Source organism: Bombina bombina, chromosome 4, assembly GCF_027579735.1.
Source record: "Bombina bombina isolate aBomBom1 chromosome 4, aBomBom1.pri, whole genome shotgun sequence".
Taxonomy (NCBI): domain Eukaryota; kingdom Metazoa; phylum Chordata; class Amphibia; order Anura; family Bombinatoridae; genus Bombina; species Bombina bombina.
In genome coordinates, this window is record NC_069502.1 from 850,482,018 (window position 1) to 850,495,086 (window position 13,069).

At 36.7% G+C, this 13,069-nt stretch overlaps 1 protein-coding gene across 2 annotated transcripts in view; it reads left to right on the forward strand.

Annotated features, from left to right (window-relative positions):
• The first annotated feature begins 1,085 nt into the window (after positions 1 to 1,085).
• LOC128657282 (gastrula zinc finger protein XlCGF57.1-like) overlaps positions 1,086 to 13,069 on the forward strand; it is a 163,489-nt gene continuing 151,505 nt past the window's right edge. For both annotated transcript variants that reach the window (XM_053711563.1, XM_053711564.1), the window contains exons 1-2: positions 1,086 to 1,381; positions 4,239 to 4,385. In XM_053711563.1, the coding sequence (XP_053567538.1) occupies positions 4,340 to 4,385 (46 nt within the window). In that variant the 5' untranslated portion in view covers positions 1,086 to 1,381; positions 4,239 to 4,339. The remainder of the gene's footprint in view (positions 1,382 to 4,238; positions 4,386 to 13,069) is intronic.

The following is a 13,069-nucleotide window of genomic DNA, read 5'->3' on the forward strand; positions in this document are numbered from 1 at the left end:
TAACACCAGTGTTGATTGGATGAGCGTGAGCCGGTCTCCCAGGGAACAGTCGAGGCCTCATGAGAGATGCCTCATATAGTTATTTTCTCTGCCGCGCTGCTCCTGCAAATCACCACCGGGTGATGCTGCAGAGCAGCTAGATATCAAAACACACTAGAAATATTGCGCAATAGAGAAACACCAGAACCCAGTGCCTCTCTATTGCGCAATATTACTTTGACAAGTCAAAAAAAAAAAAAATTCACTTTTTTTTTTTTTAATAAAAATCTCTATTTGTTTTTATTTTGGCCCAAATGGCAGGTGCGGCACTGCCTCACCTGCCTCCAATGAGTGCACGTCACTGATATATATATATATATATATATATATATATATATATATATATATATATATATATATATATATATATATATATGTGTGTGTGTGTGTGAATATATATATATATATATATATATATATATATATATACACACATACACGTGTATATAGTTACATACATAAAATAAGATAAAGTTTATTCATGTAATGGGTTAATAGGGAATTAATGTATATGAACACAGGTATAGGTGACATATATACATATGCACTTTTAATAGTCACTAATATACACTGCCATATATATGAGCACGAGTATATGTGACATATATAGATATGCTCTGTAAATAGTGACTAATAAACGCTGCAATATAACTACACTTTATAGTAAAAAACACACTGTGTATATAAACACAATAAATATGGTGATATAAAAATACTAAATAACATGGCTCGTACGTGACAAGCTGTCACAAATACTATGTTGACAACATAGTAAATGTGACAGCTCATCTGTCCCAACGTAGCTGTCATTTTGGAAGAGAGAGAAGTTGGAGGTAGCCTGTGTATTATTAGCTAGTTAGTAGAGATCGTAGCTGGCATTTTTGAGGAGTGGGGAGGTATCGTGTGTGGAGTACTAGAAGTGGGAGGTTGCCTGGGCGTACGTTAGGATAATGTGTATTAGTTTAGCAGAGATGTGTAGGCGGGTTAGAGATGTGTGGGCGGGTTTCCGGAAATTGCCGATTCCACATTCTGATGATCACCAAATGTGACACAACACCGGACACATAATCAGTTAGAAAGTTACTTACATGAAACCACCGTATTGAAGGATGAGACTGCAGCTGCTTGTTTGGTACAACAGTAACTACATGACCGCAGCGATCACATGGTACAAACAGCTACAGGAACCCAGTGCATTATAATATACTTTGCTTCCCAGCTACTTCCTTTACTGTAACTTACGGTGTAGTCACAGCAGCCATGTGACTTGTGACGTCGCATGTCCTTCTGCTGGGAGGGAACTAGCTTCTTCACTATCTGCAAACTTGGCAAATTTGCAAAGGTAACCGTAGTTATACCGTGAGCAAAGACACCGCTGTATAGTGTTATATACCCGCATATGATGTACTAAAAAAAAAAATGTGTGTCTATGAGGCAGCATCTACCGGAGAGAGAGCTGATTGTGTTTATGTGAGGTAGGGGGATCATGTCTGTAGTAGTAAACTGTATATCTTTGTAAAAAGGCACTGGGGTAGGGGGCTGTGTGAAGGCAGAGTGCACCTCTCTATATATCTATGTATAAGGTACTGGGGGAAGTTGATTGTGTATATGTGAGGTAAAGGGAGCCTGTTTGTAGTAGTATATAATGTATAAGGTACTTAGTAGGAGACTGTGTGTTGTTTGTGTATAAGGCAGAGTGAACCTTTCTATAATATTATATATCTGTACAAGTTGATGGGGGGGAGGGAGCTGATTGTGTATGTGTGAGGCAGAGGGAATCTCTATATAAGGTACTGGGAGGGAGCTTGTTGTGTGTGAGAGGCAGGCAGAGGGAACCCCTCTATAACTAGAGGTTATGTGTGTGTGAGGTAGAGGGAATATCTTCATAATATTATATCTGCATATGAGGTACTGAGAGGAAGTTGATTGTGTATGTGTGAGGTAGAGGAAGCCTCTCTATAGTGTTATACATCTTTGTATAAGGTACTGGGTAGGGGCTATGTGTGTTACATATCTGTGTATATGGTATTCGGGAGGGAGCTGTGTATGTAAGGCAGATGGAACCTTTCTATAATATTATATATCTATGTATATTGTAGTGGGGATGGAACTGTTTGTGTGAGGTAGAGAGATCCACTCTTTAATATTATAGATCTGTATATAAGGTGATGGAGGGGGGGGGGGGGGGGGTTGAGGAAGAGGGAACCTTGCTATAATATTGTATATCTGTGTATAAGGTACTGGAAGTGGACTGTGTGTGAAGCAGAGGAAGTCTCACTTTAATATTATATCTGTATATACTGTAAGGTGCTGGAGATGGTGCTTTTGGTGTGTGTGAGCGAAGCAGAGAAAAAATCTCTGTAATATTAAATAGAGGGAACATCTGAGGTGCTGGTGAGGGGCTGTGTTTGAGGCAGAATTACTCTATAATAATATAGATCTGTATAAAAGGTGGTATGGATGAGGACGTGTGTGATGCAGAGGAAACCTCTGTCTAGTTTTAAGTTTTTCCATTTAAAGGAATAGTCTAGTCAAAATTAAAGTCATGATTCAGATAGAGCAGGCAATTTTAAGCAACTTTCTAATTTACTCCTATTATCAATTTTTCTTCATTCTCATGATATCTTTATTTGAATGTAAACTTAGAACCCCGCCCATTTTTGGTTCAGCACCTGGGTAGCGCTTGCTGATTCGTGGCTACATTTAGATACCAATCTGAAAGTGCTACCCAGGTTCTGAACTAAAAATGGGACGGCTCCAATGCTTACATTCTTGCCTTTTCAAATAAAGATATCAAAAGAATGAAGAAAAATTGATAATAGGAGTAAATTAGAAAGTTGCTATAAATTGCATGCTCTAGCCCAATCATGCAAGTTTAATTTTGACAAGACTATTCTTTTAAAGGGACAGTTTACTCAAAATATTTCTCCCCTTTAATTTGTTTCCAATGATCCACTTTACCTGCTGGAGTGTATTAAATTGTTTTAAAGTAGCCCCTTTACCCTTATATTGGCATTTGAAATAGTTGATTTAGCATGTGGTATCCCCACCTATTCTGAAAGTTTGTGGCCGCAGGTCCAAGCTATAAATAAGCTTTGTAAACACAGCCAGCAGAAGAAATTACACTCCCAGTGGGATATAGCAGAGATAAGGTAATACAATGTTGATTTTCCATTGTTCTCTCCAAGTACTGGTGATTATTTTATGGACAGATATAAGATAAAGAAGCATGTATGTGTACACAATGTGATATAACCTTCAGGGGGCTGTATTTAAGGCAGAGAAAACCTCTGTACAGTATTAAATGGGGGGGGGGTGTTTAAGACACATTAAACATCCTCTATAGTACTGTATATCTCTACATGAGGTGCTATATGAGGGGGTGATGTATGTGAGGCAGACAGATCTCTCTATGGGGTCTATGTATAATGCCTGTATATAAGGTACATAGATGATGCTTAAAGGGACACTGAACCCAAATTTTTTCTTTCGTGATTCAGATAGAGCATGCAATTTTAAGCAACTTTCTAATTTACTCCTATTATAAATTTTTCTTCCTTCTCTTGCTATCTTTATTTTAAAAAGAACGCATCTAAGCTTTTTTTTTTTGGTTCAGAACTATGGACAGCACTTTTTTTATTGGTGGATGAATTTATCCACCAATCAGCAAGAACAGCCCAGGTTGTTCGCCGGCATCTAAACTTACATTCTTGCATTTCAAAAAAAGATACCAAGATAATTAAGAAAATTTGATAATAGGAGTAAATTAGAACGTTGCTTAAAATGTCATGCTCTATCTGAATCACAACACAAAAAAATGGGTTCAGTGTCCCTTTAAGGGTAAAATGGATACATGGGGTGTAGAACACTGGTGGCAATAGAAAAATGCATTGATAATTACACATCTTCTACAACTCTCATCAGCCTATAGTTTAGTTTAGTCTGACCATAATGTTCTGTATTAAATCGCATAAAATTTGTATTGTTAGAACAGTTTATTTATCATGTGTTTATTTTTTTAATAATCACTGTCCTCTGATTAATTAGTTTTATTCACTTTAATCCCTTTGTGATCAAGCAGCGTAACACCTGAATCCTGATCTCTCTATGATGCTCAGATACAGGTGTTGGTCACACATAATTCACAGCATTTCCCCTTATGACAATGAACTGTACACTCTCTCTCTCTCTGTGTTTAGGCTCCTGTTACTGTGAAGATCATGTGCAATAAACGTCACTGTGTTTGTCAGTAAAGAAGAAACGTAAGAATATCTGACAAATTCAGTTGCTGAACAAAACAATGTCTGACAAGAACCAAACCTTAGAGCTTCCTGATGCACACAGCGGTAAGCAGGACGTCATATGCATGTCACATGTTGGTTTTTTTTCATCACAATGGGATAATATTTACATTAACAAACCAGAAACCTCAGTGATCTAACTAAGTGATAGTAAATTTGCATGATTTGGTAAAGCCTTGCTATTTATAAGGAACTAAAAAATGCTTCAGAGTTTGTTGAGTGCCGTATAGCTAGCATGGCTATTAGGTTCAAGGTGGAAAAGTCATCTATAGAAAAACAAATACTTTTGCGTTGCGCAGCCAGAGACGGGTAATGTAATAAAACGATGAAACTAATACATTTAGGTTACATCGCATATTCAATTACAAGTTATGAATGAAGGTCAGTTTAATATAATGCATTGATTCTGTAAAACTTTACCAGATTGTGCAAATTTACTATCACTTCAAAGGAATGAAACGGTCAGTAAGGAGATGGTTGTATACAGAAGTTTATACTAAGCATCATTTAAAAACCTTTACCATTGTTAACAACAAATTGTTACTAGGTGCACACGCTCAGTATCAGTCTGTGATTAAATAGACATAACAGTCAGTATTGTGCTGGTGATGTACAGAAGTTTATACTATACTAAGCAGCATTTAATAACCTTTACTCTTGTTAACAACACGCTCAGTGTCAGTCTGTACTTAAAGGGACAATCTACACCTTGGTCATCTTAAAGGGACACTGAACCCAAATTTTTTCTTTCATTATTCAGATAGAGCATGACATTTTAAGCAACTTTCTAATTTACTCCTATTCATTTTTCTTTGTTCTCTTGCTATCTTTATTTAAAAAGCAGGAATGTAAATCTTACTAGCCAGCCTATTTTAGGTTCAGCACCATGGATAGCGCTTGCTTATTGGAGACTTACATTTACCCACCAATAAGCAAGCATAACCCAGGTTCTCAACCAAAAATGGGCCGGCCCCTATGCATCACATTCCTGCTTTTTAAATAAAGATAGCAAGAGAACGAAGAAAAAAATGATAATAGGAGTAAATTAGAAAGTTGCTTAAAATTGCATGCTCTATCTGAATCGTGAAAGAAAATTTTTGGGTTTAGTGTCCCTTTAAAGGGACATGAAACCCAAACATTTTCTTGCATAATTTACATAGAACATATCATTTGAAACAACTTTCCAATTTACTTCTATTATCAAATTTATTTCATTCTCTTGGTATAATTTGTTGAAGGAGCAACAATGCACTACTGGTTTCTAACTGAACACATGGGGGAACCAATGACAATCGGTATATACTGTATATGAAGCCACCAATCACCAGCTAGAACCTAGGTTCTTTGCTTCTCCTGAGCTGTCCTAGATAAACCTTTCAGCAAAAGATAACAAGAGAATCAAGCAAATTAAATAATAGAAGTAAATTGGAAAGTTGTTTAAAATTGTATGTTCTACCTAAATAAAGAATGTCTAATTATGACTTTACTGTCCCTTTAAAGCCTTACTTTCTATGTCATGCAGTAGGAACGGTAAAAAAGTTATTTTTAATTGAATATTGTTTCTGGCCTTTTGAAATGGCTGCTAAGCTTCGCCCACTAATGATATCATGATCTAGGCTACATCTTGGCACTCTGCTGAATAGCATTGACAATCTGTTGAATCCGACTAGTGAGCTTTTTCTGATTGGACTACATATGCAATTCAGATTGTGATGTCATTAGTGGGCGGAGCTTGGCAGCCATTTCATGGTGATCAGAAACAATATTAATTTTAAAATAACTTTTTTACCATTGAATTATAGAAAAAGTTTATTGGCAGTTCATTAGTATATGTGGGAATTCCCTGTACAGGTGGCCCTCGGTTTACGCCGGTTCAGTTTGCGCCGTTTCAGAATAACAACCTTTTTTTTCAATCATGTGACTGCTGTTGAAAAGCTTTTGGAAAGCAATGCACTAATTAAAATAGCCAGTAGGTGGAGCTGTCCGCTTGTTTTGCAGCACAGTTATGCAACTTAACAGCTTTAAATGGATTTGTGTATACAGATTAGTCTGACATCAATAGTGGGGAAGATATTTGAAGGGATTATAAGGGATTATATTGATGAGCATATTCGTGTAAACAAGATTATGAGTTCTAATCAGCATGGCTTTAGGAGAAATAGATCATGTCAAACTAATCTAATTAGATTCTACGAGGAAGTAAGTACAAATATAGATAAAGGGGAATCAGTTGATGTGATATACTTAGATTTTGCAAAGGCATTTGATACAGTGCCACATGAGAGATTAATGCACAAAATTAAGGGACTGGGAATAGCTGAAAATGTTAGCTCATGGATAAATAACTGGATAAAAGATAGGGAGCAACGAGTAGCAGTAAATGGATCATACTCAGATTGGACAAAGGTAATCAGTGGCGTCCCCCAGGGATCAGTACTGGGCCCTGTTCTTTTTAATATTTTTATAAATGACTTGGAGCAAGGATTAAATAGCGACATCTCTATTTTTGCAGATGATACTAAGTTAAGTAAGGTCATTAGGTCAGAGCAGGATGAACTCTCTTTGCAAAGGGATTTGCTAAAATTAGAACTATGGGCAAGTGAATGGAAAATGAGATTTAATACGGAAAAATGTAAGGTTCTACATTTTGGAAGTAAAAATAAGCAGGCTATGTATTTTTTAAATGGGACAAGACTTAGCCAAACACAGGAGGAAAGGGATTTGGGAGTAGTAATAGATAACAAGCTAAAGATGAGTGCACAATGCAGGGCAGCGGCTTCAAAGGCTAATAAGATACTAGCATGTATTAAAAGAGGCATTGATTCAAGGGAGGAAAGCATAATTCTGTCATTATATAAAGCCCTGGTAAGACCTCACCTTGAGTTTGGAGTGCAGTTCTGGGGACCGATTGCTAAAAAAGATATTGCAGAACTAGAAAAAGTTCAGAGAAGGGCCACAAAGCTAATAAGGGGATTGGAGAAATTAACCTATGAGGAGAGGCTAGCCAAACTGGGTCTGTTCTCTTTAGAAAAAAGGCGCTTGAGAGGTGACATGATTACTTTATATAAATATATTCAAGGCCCATATACAGAGATGGCAGAAGCTCTTTTTATTCCAAGAAAATTGGTTCTGACAAGAGGTCATAATTTAAGGTTGGAGGAAAGGAGATTTAATCTCCTGCAACGGAAACGTTTTTTCACTGTAAGAGCAATAAAATTGTGGAACTCATTACCAAAGGAGGTAGTGAATGCCAATACCATAGATACATTTAAAAATAGTCTGGATACATTTCTGTATATAAACAAAATTCATGGATATGATTGCTAGTATTAAATGGGTCACATTTTAATGGGGTTATTTAAGCTTAACTGGAGCTTTTTGTAAGTATTTTAGATTTGTATAGGTTGAACTCGATGGACTTCAGTCTTTTTTCAACCTTATCTACTATGTTACTATGTTATGTTAGATTAGACAAGATCTATCGAGCAAAATTTAGCAGGCACTTCCTATTATCTTCCTGTCCAGCAGCTTGAGGTGAGGTTAACTGCTTAATCACTGCAGATTGAAATGCATAGAATAGGTGCAGACCCAATATTATCTAACATGCTAACAATGCAGAGAACCGATTGCAGAAAAATGCAAGTAAAAAAACGTTTTTTTTCTTCATTAAACTCAGTTTGATGATGATGCAGTCTGTTGTATAATTATTTTATTAGGTGATGTTTAGCAAATGTTTTTGTTCATTAAACTTAGTTTGATGATGATACAATCTATATTATTTGGTTTATAATGCTGTTTAGCTTTTAAAGTCTTCATTTCAAAGCTTTAAAAATAATGTATTAGGTGTTACTTATGACAATTTTGAGAGGTTCCTGGAACCTAACTCCCTCACTTCCCATTGACTTACATTATAAACTGGGTTTCAATTTACAATGGTTTCAATTTACAACCATTCCTCCTGGAACCTAACCCCGGCGTAAACTGAGGGCTGCCTACCCCAAGGCAGAACATAGTGCGATCTGCGATGTCATCGCAGAAAATGCAGACTGTCTGCAGAAAGATTGAGCCTAACATTAGGTGAAGCATTCAGGATTTATTTATTTTTTTTATTTAAATTGTAAAAATAATTTTCAGCTTTTGATATTGTACTGGTAGTGGGGGAGTGGGGGGGGGAGGTCAGAGCGGGAACTTAACTGATAGGCAGTTAGCGCGGGAGGAACACTGTCAGACAAAGTGACTCAGTCAATCAGTATGAGGCACTTTACTGGCCGCTGCAGACAGTCCCTGTCAGAGTGAGCTTATTAGCGGTCCGGACAGGCTGACTGACAGTGACAACTTCATCCTTTGCACCTGCTCCTTTTAGCCCCACATTCAAAAGATCCAACTTGAAGCGTTATCAGGTAAAACTGAATCTTTCTTGTTGGTCTGTAATAATGGGGGATGTGGGGGTTCAGAGCAGGAACCTCACTGAAACACTGAGAGACAGCGCGGGAGGAACTCTGTCAGACAAAGTGACTCAGTCAATCAGTGTGAGGCACGGGCCGGCAGCTGTATAGGAGAACAGCAGTCAGAGCAGGTAAGGAAGCAGAGCGGCTGCCTTGCTTTTTAAACAGACACTGAACCACACACTATACCTGGCCCCCTGGCCCTGAATCAATCATGATCTTCATTAAATGCAATAAATGTGTGCACAGTATATAAACACACGGTAGTGCACTGAGACAGACTACCGTAGTGTGTGTGCAGACTGCAGTGACATAATTACTTACATAATTGCAAGACCGGACCAGTGTTGTGACATTTAGTTAATAACTGACTCACTTTAAAATGGTAAAGGCTTGAAGCTGGTAACCGTAAGTTATTTATTATTTGCAGTGCTGGAGACCTAGGTGACCCACACATATATCTAGTATTTTAATGTAATAGTGTGGAGCAGACAGTAATTGTATTTGAACCGGCAATGGTAAAGCTGGCCCGGTGTTTATATCGGCACTGAGTTAGTGTGAATAAAATTCCCATGCAGCCAGCAGCTACAGCGTGCAGAGGGCTGTTACAACAATCAGTTCTGCTGCAGGAAGCTGGTGGGTGGAGCTGGATCGTGAGGGCTTCCTGGAATCAGCTGTGAGTAACGGTTCATCACTGTCCCACTGTAAATCTGTCTCTGAGTTTGGAATGCAGTTCAGCTGCTGTTTACAGTCCTCATGGCTAGCTAAAAGCATCGAAGGGAAGGATCAGTAAATCTTAGCTGACAGCAGTAGTAGCAATTCTGCGTGTGATGTCATCTCCCTCCTTTCACTACACGGAGCACACTTCACTTGCCTGTCAAAAAGTAAAAGTACATTTGTGTGGGGAGAGGATCTACAGAGTACACCTCTGAGAGTTTTATTTTCAATAGAAGGTATTAGTGTTAAGGAGGGAGGGAGCAAGTATGTAAAATGCTTTTACTACATGATTCTACTATTACTATCCTTGCTTTGTTTTCCACTTTAATATATGCTTTATGGAAACTCAACCTGACTGCTTAAGTTTGTTTTACTATGGATTTCTGTGCCTATTTCATTTAGGATGCAAAAGGATATCTGTAAGCCAATATATTTTTGCCTTGCTCTATGTAAGCATGTGCCCTAGTGTTTCATACCATGGTTTTAGAAGGGTAGTCACAGTTTTATACACTCTGATATACTATAAATTGATAAACTAATGTTCTATTTTTTTATATTTAATTCCTATAGGTCTTCATTAAATGATCAGAATAGTATTGTAAATTCAGGTAATCCTGAGGATATTACTGTTATCTTATTTTTATATACCTGCTTTTATGATGAGACCACATAGATACATTTTTAACTTGCTCCCTGTGGGCTACAAAGTTTTCTATATATCAGATGGTCCTTCCATATCACTATAATATAGACATCTTTATAGAGGTGTGTGTGTATAAATATATATATATATATATATATATATATATATATATAAATATATGTGTTTATTGTAGTGATATGGAGGAAGCCATATGTGCACAGGGCTTTATTTCAAGGGGTGGGGTCTAGCACCCCACAAACTTCAAAATTCACCAGCCGCCACTGTCTGGCATGCATATTATATGGTCACTGCAAAATTTAGGGCTGGTCTACAAATTTTCCAGGGCTACTTTTGATTCCCAGTCCAACCCTGTCTGTATTCACTTATTGGTAATTAATATGCATACATGGGTTCTCAGAGACAAAAAATGTATGTAATGGGAGGAAACAAAAAATAAAATGCCCTTAAAAATCAGTTCAGTGGCATAATATGCAGCATGATAAATTTGCTTTTTGTACACAGTTTTTTTTTTTTTTCTTTTTTCTAAAGTCTCATTGATATAAAAACGTTAATAAAGTGAGTGCTTTTTAATATACAGAGAACCAAATTCCAATGGGAGGCATATGTCCCCTTCCCATCCAGATGCCCATGTGCACATATACATAAAAAATAAGCATTAAGCAAAAGAGCACATGTCTGCATGGGAATTGTATAGATTAATATTGACTCATATTTGGTAAAATAGGTTATCCAGTCCTCAGGAGCTCCAGATATTAGCTGTATCTCTATTTGAGATTAGATGAGTTAGTTTAGTCATTTTAATAGGTTCTACAGTGAGATTCCAACATTGTGTCCTGTTTGTAGCCATCAAATACTTTATTTAGTATACCACTGTGTGTATATATGGTGTGTGTGTATATATGGTGTGTATATATGGTGTGTGTATGTGTGTATATATGGTGTGTGTCTATACATGGTGTGTGTGTCTATATATGGTTTGTGTGTGTATGTGTATATATATATATATATATATATATATATATATATATATATATATATATATATATATATATATATATATAGAAGCAAGTAAAATGTGTTCACTCAGTACACTGGGTAAACACAAGTGATACTCTATAGTTGGCGCTAGTCAGTGTTGTGTAGGGTATAGTGGCAGCTATATAAGACAAATACTGGTTGAGATGTAAGGTCCCAGTCAGTAAGTGAAAAATGTGTATACAAGGATAGATACAGCGCCTATATATCCATTAAAATATGGGTGGTATGTGGGAATATGAGTGAGAGCTAAGGATAATTAGTTAAGAAATAATAACAATTAAAAGAATATAAAAAAATATTAAAATAAATGATGCTAGAAAAATGATGAATAGATTATGAAACAATGTTCATATGTGTCTTTAGACAATATACAGTCCGTGGTTAATCTTCACATGAAGTTGATATCAGTAAATAGATGGTATATAATACCCTTACCAGATATTACCTCAATCTAATGAGGTAAGTATGCCGCACTGGGGGTATATACAGATGGTAGAATCTTCTCCTTGTATCCAGATGTGGTGCCTCTTGGGTTTTCGTTAGCCTCCTGGAGTATGCAGGGATGTGTTTCTGGTTGTAGATAGATCCCTTGTACTTCCTTTGTGTTGGTAGTTAGCCTCTTGGAGTACCTTTTCTGTCTTGGTATAAACTTTCTCCAGCGTAAAGATACCCAGGGAGACAAAAAAGGATATATAGTGTAATACAGTTTATTTACAGTTAGGCACAGAAATATAATTCACATAGCACTCACATTTGGCATCCTCAGACTATATGAGGTATGTATATGGCACATAGGACTCCAGTGGGTCCTTCCACATATAGGTATGAGATACAGGTTCCCCAATCTTGGTATAGGACTTCGTAGTGAAGTATTATGCAACTGTTGCTGTTTCCCAAGTGAGGTAATATTGTATAATACACTTATCTCAAGAAATAAATGCCAGCAAGCTAGCTACAAGGAGTGACACTGTTATTAAAAAGTGATTTAGATAAAACACAATTAAAATTAAGTAAATGAGAAATAAGTAGTTAGTATCCCTGACGCGTTTCAAAGGTTTGTGTAGATAAATCCTTCTTCTTCAGAGGGTTGAGTGAGGAGCTGGGCCGTTATCGCTACTTGTACGCTTCGGGCGGCGGCACGCCCTCTGCGTACGTGAAGTCGTTTCAACTGCGAAAATTATAACACAGCAGCAGTACCTGAACGGTAAGAAGCTGTACTGCTGGGAATCCGGTTATTATGAGCCTCCTGCCGCCGCACACTCAATAACTATCCCGGAAGAGACACGTCTCCCCGAGCTGTGCTTTCCCCGGTAACCGCTCACTTACTGCACCAGTGGCCATCTGTATATACCCCCAGTGCGGCATACTTACCTCATTAGATTGAGGTAATATCTGGTAAGGGTATTATATACCATCTATTTACTGATATCAACTTCATGTGAAGATTAACCACGGACTGTATATTGTCTAAAGACACATATGAACATTGTTTCATAATCTATTCATCATTTTTCTAGCATCATTTATTTTAATATTTTTTTATATTCTTTTAATTGTTATTATTTCTTAACTAATTATCCTTAGCTCTCACTCATATTCCCACATACCACCCATATTTTAATGGATATATAGGCGCTGTATCTATCCTTGTATACACATATATATATATATATATATAAATATATATATATATATATATATATATGGTGTGTGTATGTATATATATCTATCTATATATATATATATATATATATATATATATATATCTATATCTATCTATATCTATCTATATCTCTATATCTAGTGTGTGTGTGTATATATATATATATATATATTGTGTGTATATGGTGTGTGTATAGTGTGTG